Below are 22,357 nucleotides of genomic sequence, written 5' to 3' on the forward strand. Positions count from 1 at the left end.
TAGGAAATTTGGCCTGTTTTATTTAAACATTTTATTTTTATTTATTTAAAAAAATCAAACTAAAGCATTTATATATATGAAAGAAATAAAATGCATTGATATATACATATAAAAACGTATATAATACACACATATAAATATATATGTGTGTATATGCATATATGTGTATGGAAACAAGCATATATATATATTTGTTTTATTACACCTTTTATACTGAACTGTTTGGATTATTTTTGGGACAATGGTGTCAAAATGAGTATTTTAAAGGGAGGGAGACACCTCACAATGTTTATATTAATCTGGTAAAATTCAGGAATGAATTTGTTTGAAATTTCAAAAATTGATAAATGCTGGTGAAAAATTTTAACCATATGAGAAAAAAATGTAAAGCAAAAGAAATGCAACAGTTTTATTTTTGGTTAAAAATTCACCAGAAGTTGGGTTTAGGGTATTTTAGCCAGCTCTAATAAAGAATAACATATTGGGTGCCTTTTTATGTGGTTTTCATTTGTGGTCATATTCCCATATTTCAGTAACATTTATAACCCCATAATGTGCCCATAAAAATGTTATTTTTAATTCTCTCTCACCCTGTAATTCCATCATTGTGTACTCTTACCCATAATGGCCTGGGAGCTTGGCAAACCTCAGGAATGTTCCAATAACCTATTTCCTGTTTTAATTTTTCTCCTCCCATTTCTTTTGCTGTGTGATGTTTCCCACCCACAGAAGAAGCTCAGGAGGAAGGTAGGTGAAGCAGCATCTCAGCCCTGCTGGTTCCTGCACCAGCAGGATGATGTGCACCTCGATTTTGCAAGGTGGTAGAAGAAAGCAAGAGACAAGAGAAAGATGCTGGGGCAAACTCTCTGAAGGCTGAGGGATTTTCTCGTCCCTTGCACAAATTTCACTGAGGGTACCCCACATCCCTGAGTATCTGTGCAGACACCTCTGCTCCAGTTCTGGGGAGGAAGCAGCACAGAAAATATGAATACCATCCCTTTATCCAAGACACAATGTGCTCTGAGGCTGATTTTTAGCCCTGGGTATTTGTGTGCCATGGAATAACTGGGGTCTGGCTAGAAAGGTTTCTATCAGGTGTCAACTGGTTTCTCCTACGTAGCTTGGCAGATCATCATCAGATGGATTTTGAAGTCAAAATCCATCTGTGGTAAAATATGTGCTTGGCCCTATGTTATATAGTACATATGCTATATTGTCATATTATGTATAAAATATATAATATATATTATAAGTTTATAAGCTATAATATATGATATATGATGTACATAATATACATAAAAGAATTACAACCATGTAGGTGCTGATAAATAACCCCAGCTGGCTCCACAAATAGGCAAGTTGGGACAGACAGGGTGGGAGAGGGGCTGGAACAGAAACTCACCCTTTGCACTCAAGAGGTTTGCGATGTGGTGCTCCAGGTGCAAGGAGCCAAAGGGTGTGTTGGTTCCATATTTGCAAAGCTTTGTTCTATGGGCTTATTTAAACAGGGGTAAACCTGTCTGTAGTGCCCCAACAGATGCACTCCGAGCAGTTTGCAGAGTTTTTACAGCATCCAGGTCCAGATGGTTTTACATTTCTTGTATCTGTGTGTGCTCTGGTCACCTGTCTCCATTTCATCTCCTCTGTTTCCTTATTTCATACATCCTGTGCTTTTTTTTATTTTTAAACCCTCTGTTGCATTCACACACTCTTTAGTCTAACTGTTCTCATTTTCCATCTCATTGCTTTTGCTTCCTGTCACATCCCACCTGATGAAGCTCCTCCAGCAGGTACGTGCCATCACCTTCCAAACTGCTCCCTGCTGTCTCCGTGGTGGTGGTGGTGGGGCCTCAAGGGTGGTGCAGGAGGAGCAGTACCAGTTACTTTGCCTTTTTGCCTCTGCTGTCTTTGCTTTCCACGTGCCCTCTGTGATGGGCTCTGCTGCTGGAACACACAGGAATAATCTCAGTTTAAGGTCCAGCAGAGTTGGTTCAGTGCTAACCCTGCCTCTCTGCCACGCCTGCCCTGTGCAAGGCTCACTATAAAGCCCATCTGGGCAAGGACAAGAGCTGTCCTCTAAAACTGGAACCACAGAGATATTCCAGCATAACCTTACTGTGAGGTTTTCCCTGTCAGATACAATTTTGCTTCTTCCCTTCACACGAAGGGAAGTTGTCTCCCAGCCACAGGTGCCTCAAATTCCTTATTCCTCCTGGCCATTAGCATGTTCTTTACTGGGATAAAACTTTTCCCCCGAGCAGAATTTTCAGCCTATGACAGGTTTTCAGCCTATTTCAGCTCATGTATTAATGCATTTCTCCTAATGTTCCTTTGCATCCTGTCCTGTGGCTGTTCACACCTAAAGAAGCTCAGGAGGAAGGTATGTGACATGACTCCTGAATTCTTGCCTTTAAGAGTAAGCTTTGGCTTAGCCAGCAAACCGTAAGATGGCAAAAGGAAGCAGGAGTTACAAATAGGCATATTAATATAGACAACACTTGCCACCATTTTGTTTTTTGTGCAGTCTGTTGTCACATTCTGTCTTGCCATTGTATGTGCTGTCCATGTATGTGGTAACTGTCGCATGAAATAAAAGCCTGAAAAGTGCTGGGAAATGTAAACCTCTTAAAAGGATGAATGTTGAAAAGTCTTTACTCTGAGACTGGTTGGGTCTCCTTGGCAGGCTTATTTTGGTCCATTGGGGTGGATCTGCCCTGCAGACAGAAATGCTCATGATTGGCTGATATTCTTACAATAGTCTTTCCACATGTCTTTTTTCTTTCAGCTTAAACCCTGTGGTATAGGGCAAATGGTGATAAATGTATGGTGAAAAATAATGATGCTTTAGCTTTGCAAATGATTAAAGATGGTATTCTTGTTCATATAATGGAGTTTCTAGGCCACTGTTTCATGGCAGTACTTGCAGCTACCCAAAACCTGCTGGCCTCAGGATGTAAATCCACTTGGGCAAGCATCAGGATTATGAAACAGCATGCTGCTCCTGGCTTTGGGCAGGACTGCAGGAATGGTTGTGTAAGACAAATGTAATCTGATATGACTGCTTAAATCAGCTTTATGTTTTTAATATCTCAGACCATTTGCACCCTCACTTCCAGTACTGCTTTTAGTATCCATACTCATTTTATTTCCTTGCAATGTATTCTTAGTCTTTCCCTCCCCCTCCATTTTGCCCAAGCGAAAATTTGTTCTGATGCTCCTAACACTCTCATCTCCTTTGCATTTTGCTCTGTGACTCTTCCCACACGCTAAAGCTCATGAGGAAGGTATGTGCCATGACTTGTGAATTCCTCTGTTTCTGTCTGGAGCAGTAACTCGTGCAGGAATTCTGGAGGTGGTTGAAGATGAACTGATGCAGAAAACTGATGCACGGTTGCTTTGCTCCCATAGGATACACGGTGTGATGAGTAATGAGTACTAACTGCTGTTTGAAAACAATGCCTGAGGCACAGGCTGGGCACTGCTCATGTGTTCCCCAGCAGCACCTGATGTCTCTAGCCAGGCTACTCAAATGGACACCAGTTGGTACAGGGATGGTGCTCCTCAAACCATTTCCTCTGTGCCACACCCCAGGGTTAGAGGTGGGACAGCCATGTCCTGGGGCAATACTGTGTCCCTCAGCTGGGTGCACCTCTTCCCCAGTTCCTCTGCCACTGCACAGAGACAGAGCTCCCTTTGCAGCAGTGTATGGAGGTGTGGGGACACTTGCACCCAAAGTCAAGAGCGTTTCAATAAGTGACATGGTGTCATACCTAGATTTTACTGTTGGGGTAAGGATTGGATTAAGTGGCATCATTTTGGTTGGAGCATATTTGAGAAAAGATGTAGTGTGTGCTTTTTCTAGAACCATTGGGGTGTTTCTGGGTTAATGTGCATTATGCAAAAAGGAGGGTGGCAAGGTTGTATTTTTACTTGACTTTGTAACCGGAATTAAGGTCTAGATCTGGTTAGACAATCTCTGTGATTGGCAAAATAGAAGGTCATGCTTCTTAAAGCATCAGCCTGGCAACCCAAACCCATTTACCTTTCCATTGCCCTTCTGCCTGCCCCTCTGTGCTTGCCCAGCCAGGCTTCCATGGGATGTTTCATCCTGCAGGTTGGAGAGCAGTACCATGCTCGTACTCACCCTCCCACACTGGTGTGCAGCCCTATGCACCAGTGGTGAAATCCTGGGCACCAAGAAAATCAATGCCAGCTCCTCAGAGCCCATTGATTTCCACAGTGGCTGGGATTTCTATGCACATGAATAAGAGCAGGTTGTCTATACCCTTTTTTGCACATTCAAACTTATGGGTAATGGACTTAATTTAAATACAAGTAATGTTTTTGTCTGCCAAAGGCTACAGTGGCATTTGATTTATAACATTATGAATATATATGTTAGGCATTTGCATTTTTATATTCAAACAACCCTTCCTCTCCACAATTCTAATTGACATTCACATGTACCCTCTATTTCTCACTTAATCTTATTAATGGTTTTTATCCTTTTAACCCTGCCTCCACCACCTTGGCAAAGGAAAGTGTAAGGGTTTTTAATTATCCTCTGTTTCTTGCTCTAATTCTCTTATCTTTCTTTGCATCTCCTTCCCTGCTACTTCCCTTTTAAAGAAGTCCCTGAACCAGGTATGTGACTTCTGAATTCCTCTGCGTCAATCTGAAGGGTTATTGTCTGCTGGAAATTCAATTCCACTTGGCTGTTTCACAATTGGGTCATGTGCTGAACTGGGACAAAATGGAAACTTTTCAACCAACCACAAAAAAAAAAAAAAAAAAAAGATGAACACTTTGTTGACAGCTTTTGAAAATTATGGTTTTTATTCAGTTAAAACATTTTGTTCCAACTTTTTTTTCCCCCTCTCTCCTTTATGGAAGATTTCCAGATTTTGAAAATGAAAATTCTATTTTAGATGCTTCTGAAGCATTGCCTTTATGGATAATGTGGGGTATATATAGTGTAATGCAAGAACAAATCTGGAATAAGAAGTTGCCACAAGGCAAAAAGTGGAAAAGTTTTGCTTCAGAGATGTTAATATCTCTGCAGCCTTTATGGCTGTGAAATGTTTCTATTTTTTTAAAACTAAAATCTCAGCTATGTGTGTTCTGAAATACTGAAATTTAATTGGAACTCTGATTTATGTTGGAAAATTTTAACAGTAACTCTAGTATTATACTCAGGAATTCAAAGGTGGAAGTAAACATAAAAATCAAATATTAACGATAAACTGTAACTTGCAGCTTCCTCACACCTTTGACCAGTCATAATTTCCTCATCACTCTGTGATGCATAATAATGAGGATAAAGCTAACTGCTGCATGAAAAATGTAGTAACATTTTTGCAGACAAACCTCTCAATGTATGAGCTGTAATAACAGGCGCTTACCGGACTTGGAGCATCCTCACAGTGCGTATGGGAATGCTATAATGGTCATTACCTGGGAAAACAGAAACTGAACTTGAGGAGTCCTCTAAACTGTCTGTGGAAATTATTCTGTGCCCTTTGGAGTAGCTTTATTAAAGCAGTCACATCCCAGCAGCCTCCCAGCCCAGCTATTTCCCTCTGCTCTCCACAGAGGGAGAGCAGCCTCTTAGTTCAGAGCAGATTGGTGCTCTTGCCAAGGCTGGGGTGAGGTGAAAGCTGATTGATTTTTACATGACTTAATACTTCAACATTCATCTCTTCACTGCTTCTCATGTCTCTCCTGTTCTCATTGCTTCTTGTTTCACATCCTTCTCTTTTTAATCATATTCATTTTTGTCTCTTAATCTGCACCTAAGGTTTTTCTGACTTTGATTTGCACGAGCTAAAGGTCATTGCCTTCATCAGAGCTGCTGGGCCTGACTCTGTACCTCTCTTCCATGATATTTATTGAACTGCTACTCAGTACTTGAGAGCTGGTTCTCCAGCATTGACAAATGTGTATGAGCTTGAAATTTGTGCAAAACACAAGGTATTAACATAATATCATAAGAAATAAAGCCATAACCACAGCCTTCCCATGCTTTCTTTTCCTTCTGTAACATAAAGCACAATAAAACCAAAAGACAATGTAAATATAACAAGCTTAACAAAAAACTTTTATGCCAGAAGGAGACTGTCCCAGCTTTTCATGTAATTGCATGATTATTAGTTTCTCTGTTATTAATGCTGTCTTTGCCTACCACATCTTCTATGTCACAGCTTTGGCCTGCACAAGTCACAGTTGTTGCTGTTGTGGAATTCTTGCTCTAATTCTTTCATTTTTCCTTCTTGACTCTTTCCACCTAACCAAGCTCATGTTTGTGACATCTAAATTCCTATGTATTAATCTGAAGCATTTCTGTACATAGGAATTTGAAGATGTTGAAGAATACCAGAATCATGAAGAATCAATCCGTTCTTGAAATTCCCTAAAACTTATTTTCCCTATAGGAAAGTATAAATATTGTTTGTAACTGAAGGATCACCATCTAAGAAGCTTAGAACAAGCTTTATTAGTGTCCCTGAAAACTTTCAGGGCTGTGATTACCCCATAGCCCCTGAGCTATGGGGGTACCTGAGCTGCAGAAACCAAAGCTGCTTACACTTGCTGAGAGTGGATTGCAGCAGGATTCTGGCACACAAACTCAAGTATTTCTAGTCCTTTGCAGCAAAGACAAGCTCTGTGCAGACACAAACATTGCCAGTTCTGCAGAGCTAAGCCTGGAATCTGCTAGCAGAGATTCTTAGATGGTGGAGCTTCAGATGCAGGCATAGGGGTACATCCAAAGCAGAAGCTCCTTCAGTAACTCACATCCTCATGCCAGCTCTGATAGCTAAAAGGGCAGCTGAAACCTAGGCAACACTGAATGCCTGTGAATCTCTCTTCTTGGGTATGTTTTCTTCCAAATTTAAGGATCACCAGTGTTACTACACTTGCCCATGGTTTAGAAATTCGCATGGTTTCGACTGTTGCAAATCATCAACATTCAAATTCCCTTTATCTTTTATTTCTATGGCATCTCCTTCCTATCTACTTGATACCCCACTATAATTACACTACTTTCCCACTCTTATTAACAGTCTATCCCTATAACTTGGTCTGCAAATTATACTTCTCCAACCCAGTCTTACCAAAGTTTGAGGTGGTCCCTTCCTGCATAACTTATTTCTAATTATTTTATCTTCCTTTCCTGTGTTTTTCCCCTGACACATCCTACTAAATGAAGCCCCCCCTCCAGGTATGTGATTTAACTTCTAAACTCCCTGGTGTCTGTCTGCTGGGATGGTGTGTATGAGAACTGAATACAAGGTGACAGGGGATAACAACTGATCAGTTAAGGACGGATTATAACTTGCATGCCTTTGGGGTAGTTCTATTTTAGTTTAATATTTTTTCTCAGTAAAGTGTAATCAGCAGTAAGGAGAAGGAAATTTACTCATTGCATGAAAATTTCACTAAAAACTGGGGGAACACACATATGCTATTGTGAAAGGGTAGCTCAGCAAAAAGTCTCCTTGTGGAATGCATTAAGTTCTGCCCTGTGATATGAGAATGAATATTTCTTCCTATAGGGGAGGGTTTATTTAAAATCTCAGGGCAGAATTTGACCCATTGACTGTACATGGGGAATATAAACACTTAGAATTTGTGGGTTTTTAATGCCTGTTTTGCAAAATATTTATTTGGTGGGGGGTGTGTATCTGTGTGTGTGTGGCTGAAAAGCAAAACCTGCTCTGCAAATTCACATTGCTGATCTATTCCTGCTTTGCCAAAACCCAGAAGAATGACATGTAGACCTGCACAGACTTCTAATGAACATTTTCTTCCTGTGAAGTAATCCATTTGTAATTTTACATTGCAAATGGATTTGAAGAGCAGCAGTACATTTATATAGACATCAATGTTGTCTTCAAGGAAGAAAATAGCCTGAGCCATAGATCTAGAAGGGAACCAAGCTTCTTTGGAAGTTAGCTGAACGTTGATGATGAGTTATAGCAGGTATTTCAGCAGGTTTCTGAACCACACTGTGTTTATTTCAAATGGCTGAAATACTGCTGTAGTAAAGGTTGGGTCCAATAGTGCTTTGAGAGTGCTGGCTATGTTCATGTGCATATTTCCAATCAAGGTAAACCTCGGTACACTGTGCTGTCAGGTTGTACTTTATGCCATATGATGATAAGTGTTTTTTAAGCACTGCACTATTATCATAAATCTGCCTCTTTTACCTTTCCTGTTCTGTGACTTCTCTTTATGTGTTATTTCAAATGTAAATATTTTACCTATTTACTTCTTAACTTCATTCTTGGCTCCCCTTTTCCTCTCTGCCCCTTCTCCCCATTGGCTCAGGAGCTCTTTTGGTGTGTGAAATAACAGGTTTCTTGTTCTCATTCTCTTGTTGTCTATCGCAACTTGTTCCATGACACTTCACACCTGAAGTTCATGAGCCAGGTATGTGACACGACTTCTGGTTTACTCCACCTAGGTGCAACACCAAAGTGTGTATGTGTGTGAGAGAGGGAGAGGACAGGAGTCCTGGGCTGGTAGAAGAGAAGAAAACAAGAGAAACAAATATTAACCACAGTTATCATTTGCAGCTCTCTCCTCCTTTAACCTCCGTGCTTACTGCTGATTTAACATTACAGCATTTTCAAGTCCTGACATTCTCTCCAGTTTTATGCCTGCCTTAGTTCACTAATTCCTTTATTTTTTTTCCCCTGGTCTCTTTTTCAGGATTCCGAGACCTTTAAATAACTGTTCTGTTTTCTTTTTTTCTATTTCCTGTCTTTCCATCACTGCTTGCACCACAACAACAGCAGAGGAAGCTCATGAGGAAGGTATGTGTTGTGCCTACGGACCCTCATCCTTTTTCTCTTTCAGTGCTGGGGAAACAGTGTCAAAAACACTGACATTGTTCAAGAGAAAAGAGAGTATGGGAGGGAAATGTTCTCTCTAGATGGATTTCAATTAACATGGAGAAAGGGATGCTTGTTAGCCAAGTCAAATCACCAAAAAGGTGTTTTTCCTTCTTGTTCCAACTCTGGAGAGTCCAAGGTTCCCAGGATAACAGGGAGGGAGTGGGGACAGTGCTCTTAGAACAGTGCTGGTTGTGAATTGACTGCTGTGCTTCTTCTCTTTTTCTTTTGTCCTCCAACCTACAGCCAATGAAGAAAGCGAATACAATGATGGTAGCTCAGTGTTGTCTTAGGACAACAAAGTCATCTTTCTAACATCTCACTCTCTTTTATGTGTCTGGTTTTGTTCCTCACTTTATTTTAAATTCAGGAACTGGGCCAAAACATCTCTGCTGCAAAGAATCGCTCACTGTGCATATCCAATCACCCTTGGGGAGTCATTAGTGTGTTGAGAAGGCTCTACATCCTCATTAGGATAGTAGATGATGAAAATCAAGCTCCAGAAGCTTGCTCTGGACTTGTCTTTTAGCCAGAATCTGTTGTGTCCTAGCTCTCATCAGCAAAACATCTCTATCTCCAAAAAATCAGGAAAGAATCTCTTAAATCATAGTGACACATTTGAAAATGGAGCTGAGCCCTGCACATAGCCTCACACAGCCTTAGGTGGTCATGGCCTCCAGGCCTGAATCTTCAGAAATGTAAACTTCTGCTCAGCCATGCACTTACAATTGTGTTAAACATCTATTAACATTAAACATCTATTCAGATGGGGGAGCTAAATATAGCCTGGCTGTAATACTTGGGTGCTGGAGCACGCAGGTCTCATGTGAAAGGACCAAACCTAAATGTGTGCAGGGTCAGTGTTGCTCTTGTGGAAGATAGCTTAGCCTCTCCCTGGCCAGTTTAAGAATATAGAAAGTTCTCATGGAGTTCTAGAGGCTGTTGAAGTAACTGGGTTCCTCCTGACTGCCCCAGCCCCTAGAACACCCAGGCAGCTGCTTCAAAAGACAAAGCCCAAGGTCACTTGAAAACACCCTGCATTTTCTGTGTTTCCTTGTTTTGTTTGATTTTGCTTTTGTAGATTTTTTGTTGTTGTTGTTGTTGTTCTTTTGTTTTAATTTTCTTGCTCACTTTTCAGGCTTCTTTTTTAATTTAGGGAAGTACCCTGAGGACCTTCCTGAGCCCCTCTCTTTCTTTTTCTCATTCTTTTCTTTTATTTTTAATGGCGTATTGATTTCCTTTTTTTCCCAAGGACACAGTGTGAGTTAGAGAAGTTGCTTCTGAGAAGGAGGATTAAGGGAGGGTGTTCAGGGATTTCTGAGTGAAATAAAGGCAGTTCAGATGGATTCCCAGAGAAGGAGAGCACCGTGTGAATATCTAAAGACTGGGCAGGAACAAGCAGGGTGGTGCTGTTTTAGGGGTTCATCTTCTCCCTGCACAAAGCCTTTTGGAAACCAGAAACTCAAAGGCTCTCTAATCACCAGGGCAGTGAATTTGGATTTGCAGTGTCTCTTGCCTTCTTTTGGCAGGGTTCTATGTGGGGATTTTGTCTCAGCCCCGTGGCTCGCAGTCAGAATGACCGGAATGTCAGTCAAAATCCACCACAGGAACAGGAATTTGCTATGACAATTCCTGCTTGTCAACAAATTTTGGCCCAGTTCCTTGACTTGGTGTCTTGAAAGAAGGGGCATTTCAAAATAAATCCCATCCCTGGACTGCTTTTGGTTCATACAGTGTGGACAAAGGCTGGGTCATGCATTGCAGAGGATAGATACTGTTTAATTTTTAATAAAATACCCCTTTTTCTGGTTTTCTGGAGGTACCTTTAAGAATTCTAACTACAACTTCTTATTTCAAGAACTAACCTTATTTTTTCATTTTTACAATTGTTTGTTGGAGTGCTGATTTGGTGGGAGCTGAAACCAAATTCACACAGTTATTGACAGACAGGTGTCGATCCTGGCAACCAAGATCAACAAACAAAACCAGTTGTTTCCTGTCTACTCTTCCCCCCCCCCTCTCTTTGAAGTGTTACTAACTGGCAGCTTTAAGCCAAACAGGAATGTCTCTGAAAATCATCTGGGTATGTCATGAAGGAAGGGAATCCTGTGTAAATAACATACTCGATAGACTGGTTAATTATAATTACATTTCCTCTCTCCAGGTAAAAGGCAATTTAGCTAACTTGTTAAAAAGCTCACTGGCTATTTGAAAAGCAAAACAAATAAAAAAATAAGTGGAAGAATACACAAGCACGCTGTTGGCTAATGGTATTTTTCTTCAGGAGTGATTTGGGACTTCCTTTAGAGTGGAGCAGTCTAAATCACATTTGTAATTACATGCTGTTTATTTTCTTAGCATTGCTCTGGCATCTGGAGGCCTCAACTGAGATATGTTTTGGCAGACAGTGTTCTTGCAGTAAATGAGAAAAGTCTACCCCCTAAAATGGTATTAATGAAATTTGTATGGGAAAGAGTGAAAAAAAGGAAATGTTGGTTTCTGATTTCTTTTACGCATCTCTCACATCTTTTTTCTTGATTATCTCAATAACCGATTTCCAACCACACTCTCAATTTTTTCTCATCCAACACCCTTACATCTGATTGCCTCAATAAATTTTTTGCAGTATAAGTTTTTTGCTATTTCCCCTCTTATAATATTTCATTTTATTTTTCTTATTTTTTTTCTATTTGCTATTCCAAATTTCCCCTATCAGTCCCCAAACTACTGGGTAAAAATAAGCATTTTAAAAAATTTAATATCTTTCTAAATTATGATGTTGATAACAGGGCTCATGCACCTGCTACTGAAGTGGTTATTCTTACTTTTACTTTACTTTTTTTTTTTTTTTTTTACCAGATTCAGTAGGCTGTGAGCTTTTTTACCTCTGTTCTCTCACTGAGCCAACACAGGGAGAGTCTTGTACCACAGAGTTAACCAGCATCCCTAAAAGTTCAAATGTAGAGTGTGGTTATGAAAGTCAACCTGGGTCTCGGAGAGAATGGGCCAGAATAAACACATAGGTTTAATTTATTTCTGTTTGTGAGAGTAACAGCACTGAAATTGCTGGCATTGCACTGGAGTCAACAACGAAAGTTTCAAAAGAATAGCAGGGAGGGGAGTTGACCACAAGCACAGATGTTAAGGGATTAACTCATAAGACCAGCACACGTCTGAGAGCCAGGGAAAGGTCACTTGTTGCAAGGCAACGATTCTCACTGCCAGAGGGCCCAGGCTGGCAGTCTCCGTGATGGTTTGGCCTGCCTGTCAGGGCATTATGCCTCTCCTGGAGATGGAAAGAGCATTCCCATTAATGCCCATGGGAATTTTGCATGTACCTCAGCAGGAGAGGATGCTTGCTAAGAGAGGATGGCCTTTCCGAGCTGGGTTTGAGGAGTGCCACACAGTGCAGGAGAATAAGCATCATGCCCATGGCACCAAGGTATCTCAGGGACATGTGCCCTAAGATGTCTTGGAAGCCAATGAACCTGGAGAAAATGTGTGTCATAAAGGTTTTCCCTTCCTGGCCTCCGTGTGAGGCATTTGAACAAAATGGATGAAGCCTGGTTATCACTGACATATGATATTGTGAATTCAAGTTAACTTTAACAAAAAAAGTGCTGATTGAAAAGGCATCATTTTCTTCTACCCTCCAGCCCAGCTGGCCTCCTTAGAGCTTTGGTCAGGATGGTTTGAGAAAAATAATTTTGCATTTACATAAAACCACTGCTTTCCAGATGCTACGTTTGGGACTTTTATACAGTCTCTTGATTATTTTCTGCCAAATTCTGTTTCGAGGGTAAAAACAGATTCACGCCTAGCAAAAGGGGTGTGTGAGCGTGTGTATTTGTTTTGGAAGTGCTTGAGATTTAACCAGTTTCTCTGTATGTTTCCCCTAAGATTAAATTTCCCTTCCCTCCTTTTACTTGAGCAGCTGGCGTGATCTCTGTTGTTTTAACTTTCTTCCTCTTTTTCCCTTCCTCTTTTGCTACATCCTTCCAAATACAGAGGAGAAGCCCAGAATAAAGTAAGTACGGTTTCAAAACCCTGATTTTCCTGATCTAGCAGAAGCCCTTAGGTTCTCTATTAGGCAAATGGCCACCAGAAGCCTTTATCCAACTCTGGCTCACAGAACATCCATTTGTTTGTTCCTTGCATGCCTTTCCAGGCTGTCTGCTTCCTTCAGAGGAGGCCTTAGCAGCAGTTACTGGCCTGGGCCTTATGACCTGTTCCTGGTAGAGTCAGAGAATTCATGGGCTGTCTGAGATGCAGAGGGCTCACAATACCCCAAAATACAGGCAGCTCCACAGTAAATCCTCTGTGAGAGGCCATGGCTGGGAAACTGCCCTCTCCATCCAAGATTGCTGTCAATGGGAAGGGTGGCAGATGTTGGGCTGGGCTGAGTTGAGGTTCCTTCACTAAGGTTTCCTATGGACCTTCTGGCTCTGGGCCCCAGCACCTTCCCCTCCCACTCTGCCAGCTGCCCAGGATGGAGTGCACAGCCCTGCACAGGCAGACTCACAGAGCAACATCTCCCCAAGGGGTAGGGAATGACCATGGGCTTTGGGAATAAAGAGAGGTTCTAGGGATAACTCCCTCCTCTGTGCGACCTTACAGGAAGGACAGTGGTCCTTAGCACTTTTCTGGAGTACTTTTCCACTGATGTGCTCTTTCACCCCTCCCTATCTTCACCAACATTCCTCCTTGTCAGCATGGTTCCTGAGGGCAGGGCAGGATAGGCTATTTAAAAAGCTGCATATTCTTTAAGATGAAAATCCTTTATTTTTATTTTCTTTTTGTTTTGTTTTTGACTCTCTGCAGACTAACTGCTCCTAAAATACCAGAGGGTGAGAAAGTAGATTTTGATGTAAGTATTTCTGAGACTGGCTGTGTATGTCCTTTGTACCTGGTAATAGACATGATGCAAACCCACATAATTCCTGCACTGGATATTACTGAGGGTAAAGGCAAAGGCAAAAGTATGGTTGATTTGCCATTTGATTTCAGCAAATTTTAAATTTCAGTTTCTGCTCTCTGAAACTGTCTGAATGCATTCACTGATAATGTGACTAAGTCAAAGTCTTATGCATTTCTTTTTTTTTTTGTTGTTATCTCCTCACAACTTTGAAGCCATTATAAGGAGGAGAAAATAAGTGTTTTAGGGATCTCAGGTCCTCTGTCCCACTGTTGCAAATGGCTTGAAAGTTTCAGGCCCTTATCTGTTACTGAGAAACACTAGCAAAAATTACAATAATAAGTAGAAAGCCAAATACCTTCCTAGAAAGTTGCTAGAAATATTTGTGTTGCTCAAAATGCAGGAATATTTTCTAGATAAGATTTGTATTAAAAAGCCAAAAGGAGGCAGCTGAGTATATGCAAAGATAGGTGTGTAAGCAAAGCCAAGGATAAAAGATGGTGGAAGAAAATGGGAGGTTTGGATTCTTTACACTTCTGGACTCCTGACTGTTGCGTGAATGAGTGTCTGATTGCACCTATAGCCATATAAATTAATCCATAGATTTCCATGGAAATCTACAGACACTTTCTGCTTTTGTTTCTCTGTATATTGCAGGGTGCTGGGAATGTCCAGGACGTAATACTAGAGCAATATGGACTTAATGAGTTTTCCTGCTCTTTTAGGACATCCAAAAGAAAAGGCAGAACAAAGACCTGATTGAACTGCAAGCCTTGATTGACAGCCACTTTGAAGCCAGAAGAAAGGAAGAGGAAGAGCTGGTTGCCCTCAAGGAGAGAATTGTGAGTCCTTGTACTGCATTTCCCTGTACTAGACTGAGAGATCATCTGTAGATGAGAAGCTGAAACTGCTTTGACAGAAAGCTGTGCTGTCATGTACAGTGACTGCTCAAGTTATCATCAAATGGCTTCTCCCCCCTCTGTCCCCTCTCTAAGCCCCTTGTTTTATATCTGAGAATTGTACAAGAGACCCTTCTGCATGCTCTAGAAAGAGAGAAGGTGGCTCACACTCAGCGAAGCAAAGCTTTTGGTAGTGGGGTGTAGCAGTCGAGGTGGGTCAAGCCAAGGTGGTGATGCACTGCCTGTGCCCCTGCTCCCTGCAGGAGAAGCGCAGAGCTGAGAGAGCAGAGCAGCAGAGAATCCGCGCTGAGAAGGAGAAGGAGCGTCAGGCAAGGCTTGCGGTGAGTGTCTCTGCTTCCCTCTCCTCTGCTTCCCTGCATCCAACTGGAGAGATCTCCAGAGACAAAAAACTACAGGCTCTGCCTGCCTCAGTCCAGAGGTGAAATGACCACTCTCTAAAGCAAGGGCAGAAAACAGGAGTTGCTAATTCTCATCAATGCACTCCTCTGATCACATTCCCTGCACTGACACTGGCTGCTGGGAAAGCTGGGAGTCTGCCCTGGATTAACTTGTTTTGTGTGTTGCACTCCACAGGAGGAAAAGGCACGCAGAGAGGAGGAAGATGCCAAGAGAAAGGCAGAGGATGATCTGAAGAAGAAGAAGGCTCTGTCCTCCATGGGTGCAACATACAGCAGTTATCTGGCTAAGGTAAAATTCATGGATTGATGAAAGAAACATGAAAACATTAAACCATTAAGTTGACTGAGAACAGTCTTCATTAGAAGTTGAGAAAGCAGCCCAATGTTGAAATTGTTTCATTCAGGCTTAATTCCTAAATGCTGACATTAATTGTTGTTCTGAAAATAGGCTGATCAGAAGAGAGGAAAGAAGCAAACAGCTAGAGAGACGAAGAAGAAGGTCCTGGCTGAGAGGCGCAAGCCCCTGAACATTGACCACCTTAATGAAGACAAGCTGAGGTAACATGTTTATCTTAATTTATGGAATGATATAGATATTTGGTTTTACTGTCCTGAAGTCTTCTCTGGTGATAAAATGAGGTAGAGGAGGGGGCCTTCCTTGAAATTTATCATGGGACACACTTAAGTTATGCCCTTGCTTAACCCGGGGAAATGGGAATATAGGGAAGTGTTGAAATGGTTTGGCAGCCCTCTGGCTCTGTTAGCCTCTCCTGCTAATTAGGGTTAGTTGCTTAAAGGACTAGCTCTGGGATTAGCTGAACAAGCCTACAGACTGGTATCTGTAGCATTCCCAGGGGTGAGTTGATGCTGGTAAGGTATGAACAGGATCTCCATGAAGGCTGGAGGTTTGGAAGCTAAGTGCTCTGGTGCAGAGCAATCATCCAATGATAGTTTGGACTGCACATGTTGGAGTTTACACATGCTTGAAAGATGTAGGTGGCTCACCTCAGCCCTGACACAGATGAGATTGCACAATGGCAGCTGCTCTGCTTATCTGGGTGACCTTCAGAGTCCTCCTTCCTTCTTGTCTGATTCCACTGCAGTCTTATCTTTCATTAGGAGTTAGGGGGAAATATTTAGAGGAATTATGTTAATGTGTGACGCACACAAGACTGCAAGTCTAAAAGATTTGAAGGTGAGAAAAATGTGACCTTGAAAATGAGTAACTTTAAGAAATCAGAGAGGGTTTACAGGAAGATGTGTGAATGGGATTAAATAGAATTCATTATTAATGATGTGAAAACCATTGAAAATATTTTATATCGTGTTTCTTCCGTCTTCCCACATAAACACACAGGGACAAAGCTAAGGAGCTGTGGGACTGGCTATATCAGCTGGAGACTGAAAAGTATGACTTTACAGAGCAGATCAAGAGGAAAAAATATGAGGTGAGTTGAGAGGCTATTTTGCTAATGGCACTGGGTTCAAAATGTAAAAATCTCTCTGATTCATCTAGCAAAAGTCATGTTGTGATATCATTTGGGTCTCCAATGACCCTTTACAATATTTATGCAGCAAAATGCTTGGAACTGCATTCCCCTAACATACATACTTGAACGGAATTTCACATTTTAGATTAAAATTGAATACAACACTTCTAAGGTTTGCAGTGCCGCATGGAAAGGCAATCCCAATGGAAAATGGACACCCTGCCCTCTCCTGAAACATTGTTCATTCTTGTTTATCTATAGGTAACTGTGACCTGAAAATTCAGTAACTCTCAGTTCACACACCTCCGTTGCAAAGTAATATTTTCAGATCCATCTTTGATTTCAAACTTGAACGTTGTAAGTTTTATTCCATCCCAGACAGATTACCTGTGGCCTGAGCTCTCTGGAGTCACTGAAAACTGTCTCCAGACAGAAGCACCTGGCTGAAGTGTCATATGGTAACAGAAAGTGGACATGTTTCCTTCACACAGTCACTGGATAGGGCGGCACTCACCCGCATTAGGCTTCAGTGGCTGAGAAATCCTACAGGATCTCTCTCTGTTTCGCTCTCATTTAACTCCCAGTCACACAGACACATGCTGACAGGCAGTGAGCAACACCAATGTAACTATCTCAATCTCTCTTAGATTTTAACAATGCGTTGCAGGCTGCAGGAGCTTTCCAAGTTGTAAGTACAATGAACTTGCCTATGTCACAGCAGCAGCAAAGGCTACCAAATGCATGAGCCTGCCGCATGGTCAGAGCCAGGCGCCAGACGGGAGCTCTGGCACTTGGCTCCAAGTGCAGAGAGAAAAGAGAAAAACGGATCTTGTGTCTCGCGATTCACTTCCTTTTTCTCTCCCTTTCCATTCTTTGAAAAGGTATAAAGTGGTAATTTAGGAAAAGAGTCAAGAGTCCAACAGGGATTTGGTTGAAGAACTGAGCATGCGCTCTATTGAGAACACATTAAAATAATTCCCTATCCAAAATCAGGTATTGCATGCATGGGACTATCACCCTGATGCACCTAGGGTACAAGCAGAAACAGGGATACACATGTAATAGCTTGGACTACAGTGTATAGAGAATTCTATGGGGTTTGGAAAGCTTCTCCACCTTGTGGCACATGGTTATCTAGATCCAGAACACTGCAGAGGGCTAGCTTAATGATTACCAGCCAAGTGGGTGTGGAAAACCAGGAAATAAGGGAGTGCCAGGGGAGGGGTACATGCTATGGTAATGAGACCTTTGCATAAACAAAGAGGTGGGTACCTGCTGATGAAAAACAAGGGAACAAAGTACAAAGAATGAGCAAAGCATAAGGAAAATGCACAGGTAGACATGGAAGAATAAAGGGAGGATGACAGCAGGAAAAAATGAGGAGAAAGGTAAGTGAAAATAGGAAAGAGAATGAAGGAGACACGAGCAAGGATGCAAGGGAGAGAAAAAGGAAGGAAGTGGGACACAGAGAAGTAGAGCCATTCTTTAGCTCCAGTGTCTGTTGCTCTTTGGTGCTTCATTGGAGAGTGAGTGTCATAGTCACGATCATAAGGTTATGACTGAAGGTAAGTATTAAGTGCTTGGGTCAAACTAAAGACAACTGGTTCTCCTCAACACTTGGGGAAGATACTTGGTTGGAAAATAGCAATTTAAACTGCTGTGACACATAATAAAACTTCCACAAGTAAGTACAAAAGCAAGTGATATGTTTACCTTTCCTTGCTTGTGTTGTCCTGTTCCTGGTAATATTTCAGTCTCTTATGTTTTTTTCTGTTTGCTGTGGAAAGACGTGAGCCAGTAATACCAGTTCTTGGGACAACCGGAATGTATGACTTTTGTTTTTCTTTTTTTTTTTTGCACACTGGGAATGTCAAGTGCGACTTTAAATATTCAAAATTTGGGTCATCAATTCTTAGACTGGCAGAGCCAGTGCAGAATTTTGAATTGCACCAAAAGCAAAGCATACCTCATGGCAGGGGCATTTCTTCAGTCCAGGAAAACTGAGTTGAACACTGACTCAGTTACAAATGAGAAGATGAAGGGACAAAAGTCTCTATCATATCCTTGTGTTTTTTGGGCTTTTCCAGTACATGAGTCCCAGGATTTCAGTAATGAGTCCACACCTACAGACCAAGCTGAGTTACTAAGTCAGGCTATAATGTGTTTATCTCATGCAAGGTAGGTGTTTCCTCTCCTATGCATCAGGTCATCTTCTCTTATTAAATGAGTGTCTGGGAAAGTGGTGAGTGCTGCAAGATCCTCACCTCCTGCTCGGCCAGCCAGCAAAAGGTATTCCAGCAGAATGTGATAGCCATCTTCCATTCCTGATGTCCCCATCCAAAGATCACTGAAGATCTTTAGGTTTACGCAAACACTTGATGTATAGGAATAAGGGACGAGTGAGAAGGTGACATTGAAACATGCAGGAGCCATCTGAGAGCTTTCCACTTGGCCAAGGTGACATTAATTCCAGTTCACCTGCTTGCAGTTTGACATGTGAGTTCATAGGAGATTAATTTCAATATGTAGAAACACTTCTAGTGAGGGTTATAAAATTCTAGCTCTTCTGTCCCTTGACATGTGAAGGTGGTTTGCAGATTTATTGCCAAGAAGTAACATTTCTGTCCTTCAACCATGGGTGAGCTTTTCTTTCCAAGAGAGTACTAATTCCTCCTACAGGCACCTGTTTTGAGCACTTCAGCAGGTAAAATGCTCCTCTCCTTGAGGGAACAAGGTTTCTTTGTCTCTAAAAACCCTGGTCATGTATGTTGTTTGCAGATTGTCACCCTCAGAAACCGGATCGATCAGGCCCAGAAGCAGTAAGTATTTATATCCCCTTCCTAGCTCCTGGCTGGGGATATCTTCTCAGTGTTCAAATGTGTCACTTCAGCCTCAACACTGACATTTTCTTGTCGCAATGTAATGGGGCTAGAGATGGAAGGGCCACTCCCATCCTGCCTCACATTAAGAAAATGAAGGGGCAACTGAAGTGAATGTAACACCTAACAAGAAAAAAATCATGTTTCTTCACACCATACCTTCAAAAATTTCCTCTGCTTATTGTTGGGTTTTTCAAACACCTGAGGTGCTTTGAATACTTGAGGGAATACAACCCTTGTTTATGAATGATAAACAAGTGGTTGCTAAGATTATGAGGAATGGTGTATAACAAGACTAACGTAATGGGAATATTGTTGTGAGTTCTTTTCAATCATCATCTCTCTAGCACTTGCATTCACCACAAGATTATTTCATTACTTCTTTGAGTCTATTATCTTTATTCTAAGCATTTTTAATGGATTGATGAGATACCAGGGGCAGACACAGCTTGAGGGTTAGAACATGCAGAAAACTAACTCTCACAGAGAAGTAACTGCAGGGCAGAAAGGGAGGAGAGCTCTCCAGTGGTGGGTTTGCTCTTTTCTGTGCATCTGTATCTTTTTACCAAAGTCATGCCAGGAATGAAGCAGTGATCTTTGGTGGTATCTTTGGATGACAGGAGTGACCAGTTACTGCCTTGCACTTCCCCAAGACACCCTGGCTTATCAAATGAATGTAACACTGTGGGTTTGGTTGTAATGCCAAACATAAGGCTTGACCTACCCGTAGTATTTTCTGTACAGAGCTGTAGGCTGATAAACCTCAGCAGAATGTGCAGCGGCAGAAGAATGCCAGGATTTATCTGGGTGTTCTTGTGGGGTGCTACCACACCACCCACAACAGGCCACTGCCTGCTTTTTCCCCCCAAAGACATGATACTCTCCCAGGATATCATCTGAAAAGGTTGCACTGGGATGCCCAGAGCTAATGAGATTTCTGTGTGCTTTAATTTCTATCCACACTAGACACTATCATTCCAAAGCAGTGCCTGCCAGTGTGTTATGCAAATGAGTCTCTTGCTTCAGACTTTATTAAATCTCCTTAAGCACACTCTAAAGGTTAGGTGTAACATCAAACATCACAGGTGTTTGTGGACATTAAAGGACTCTGTCTTTGTTTGAGGAGCTATGAAGTTCCTACACTGGGTTTTGAACCTTCAGAAAGGCTGGCAAAAGGGACATGAAACTCAATTTCAGATAAGCAGAAAGTGCATACCCTCTTTTATGTAAACCAACAATTTTTTCAAATATACCAAGCCTATCTTGGTCAAAGGTAAAGTATCCACTCTGTGTCTCTGTCACTGTGCTACATCCTTCTGTAAATATGGCTGGTGCTCTTGGACCAATCCATGGGGCAACACAAGAAAAATCTCCCCAGGTGTGATGTCCCCATGTTTTTCTTCTCCCTGGAGGAACCAGTGGTCACCCCCCACCACCTTGTGCTTGGTCCCCAACCCCACACTCTGCATGTGCTCTGGTTCAAGAAGCAGCCTCATCGTTGTGTGTGTGAGCTGGAAGGGTTTGGGGGTGTGCTGACCCCCACAAACCAAGGTGCTGCTCATGGGAACTAGTGCAGAATCTAACTCCACTAACTTCCTGCCTAGCCCCTTTCTGAGTTCAGGCTTCTCAGGCAGAAGGTAAGTGGCTTGCATGTAGGATTGCCCTTCTGTGTGCAAGAACCCTTGGAGAGAGTTTGCCTCAGGTGCTTTGAGTGGGGATGTAGCTGGACTGCTCCCACACACCATGAACAAGACAGGGATACTGACATGAGAGCAGGACTAAAAAATGGTTTGGATTCTTTTGGAGGCTCTGTCTCTCACAATACAAATAGCCACCCTGCCTTTGCTAGAGCAAAGCACTTCTTAGTTGTATTTAAATTAGTGTTCAGCTTTTTGCCTCCACTACTGAATGGAGCATCTGGGGAATTCCATCAGAGCTCTTTCATATTGAGCAAATTTCTCTAGATAGAGCTCTGAATGCTAAAATCCAGAGCATAGCCGATTTGTATTCAGAAAATATCAAGTCTGTGCCTGCATAGACCTGTTGCTTAGTTTGGAGACCACCTAGATTTCTACCCTGGTAATCCAGGACTCTGGAAGGGTCCATCTCTTTCAGGCATGCACATCCTACCTTTCACACTAAGAACCTCAGGAGGAATATTTTTCCACAATATCAACAATATTTTTCTCAGGATGTGGTCAATGGCAGGTGTGCCCAGCATGTGAGAAGTGAAAGCAGATGAAACCTAAGAGTCAGAAATGCAGAGTGGCCACAGAGCCCCACTGCTTCCATCATGCTGACATGTTTTTCTTTCTTTTTTGCATTGTAGCAGCAAGAAGGCAGGAGCCAAGGGCAAGGTTGGTGGGCGCTGGAAGTAAAGAACCAGGCAGGATGGCCTTTAATGGTGTGCTGAACCCCTGCTGGTCTCCTCTTTCCTCCTTCAGCGATCACTTGTGTTCTCATGCCTTAATGATAACAAAAATCAAATCAGCCTGGATTGGCTATTGCTGCTGCTTTTCTCCCTGGAGGGGTCTGGTGGCTTCCTCAGGCAAGGGGAAGCAGGTTCCCTGTGGAACTGGGATGACTCCTTGCTGGCATCTTCAATTCCTGCTGAGCATGTCCCTTATCCTCCTGACACCAACCCTATGCTGTCCTGTAGATTGCTATGTACAAATCTCTGGATTTTGTAAATAAAGCACAACCAGTACCTACTCCAATAATAGACCTCTGGAATGGTGTTTTGTATTTCATTTAACATCTTCCCATTCTCCAAGGATTTGGGAGTTGGTCCAAACCCTTACTTAATATCATTTGATCTATCTCTACAAGGGGGAATAGGCTCAGTGTCATCAGCAAAGACT

General features: G+C 42.0%; 1 protein-coding gene across 1 annotated transcript in view; it reads left to right on the forward strand.

Moving 5' to 3' along the window:
- The window catches only part of TNNT3 (troponin T3, fast skeletal type), a 36,785-nt gene extending 14,569 nt beyond the window's left edge, over positions 1–22,216 (forward strand). Inside the window, exons 2-11 of the mRNA XM_058025784.1 lie at positions 8,796–8,816; positions 12,903–12,921; positions 13,716–13,761; positions 14,535–14,651; positions 14,972–15,049; positions 15,303–15,416; positions 15,576–15,685; positions 16,485–16,575; positions 19,396–19,436; positions 21,826–22,216. Of these exons, the coding sequence (XP_057881767.1) occupies positions 8,796–8,816; positions 12,903–12,921; positions 13,716–13,761; positions 14,535–14,651; positions 14,972–15,049; positions 15,303–15,416; positions 15,576–15,685; positions 16,485–16,575; positions 19,396–19,436; positions 21,826–21,874 (686 nt within the window). The 3' untranslated portion in view covers positions 21,875–22,216. The remainder of the gene's footprint in view (positions 1–8,795; positions 8,817–12,902; positions 12,922–13,715; positions 13,762–14,534; positions 14,652–14,971; positions 15,050–15,302; positions 15,417–15,575; positions 15,686–16,484; positions 16,576–19,395; positions 19,437–21,825) is intronic.
- The last annotated feature ends 141 nt before the right edge of the window (positions 22,217–22,357 follow it).

This window comes from Melospiza georgiana, chromosome 6 (assembly GCF_028018845.1).
Source record: "Melospiza georgiana isolate bMelGeo1 chromosome 6, bMelGeo1.pri, whole genome shotgun sequence".
Classification (NCBI taxonomy): domain Eukaryota; kingdom Metazoa; phylum Chordata; class Aves; order Passeriformes; family Passerellidae; genus Melospiza; species Melospiza georgiana.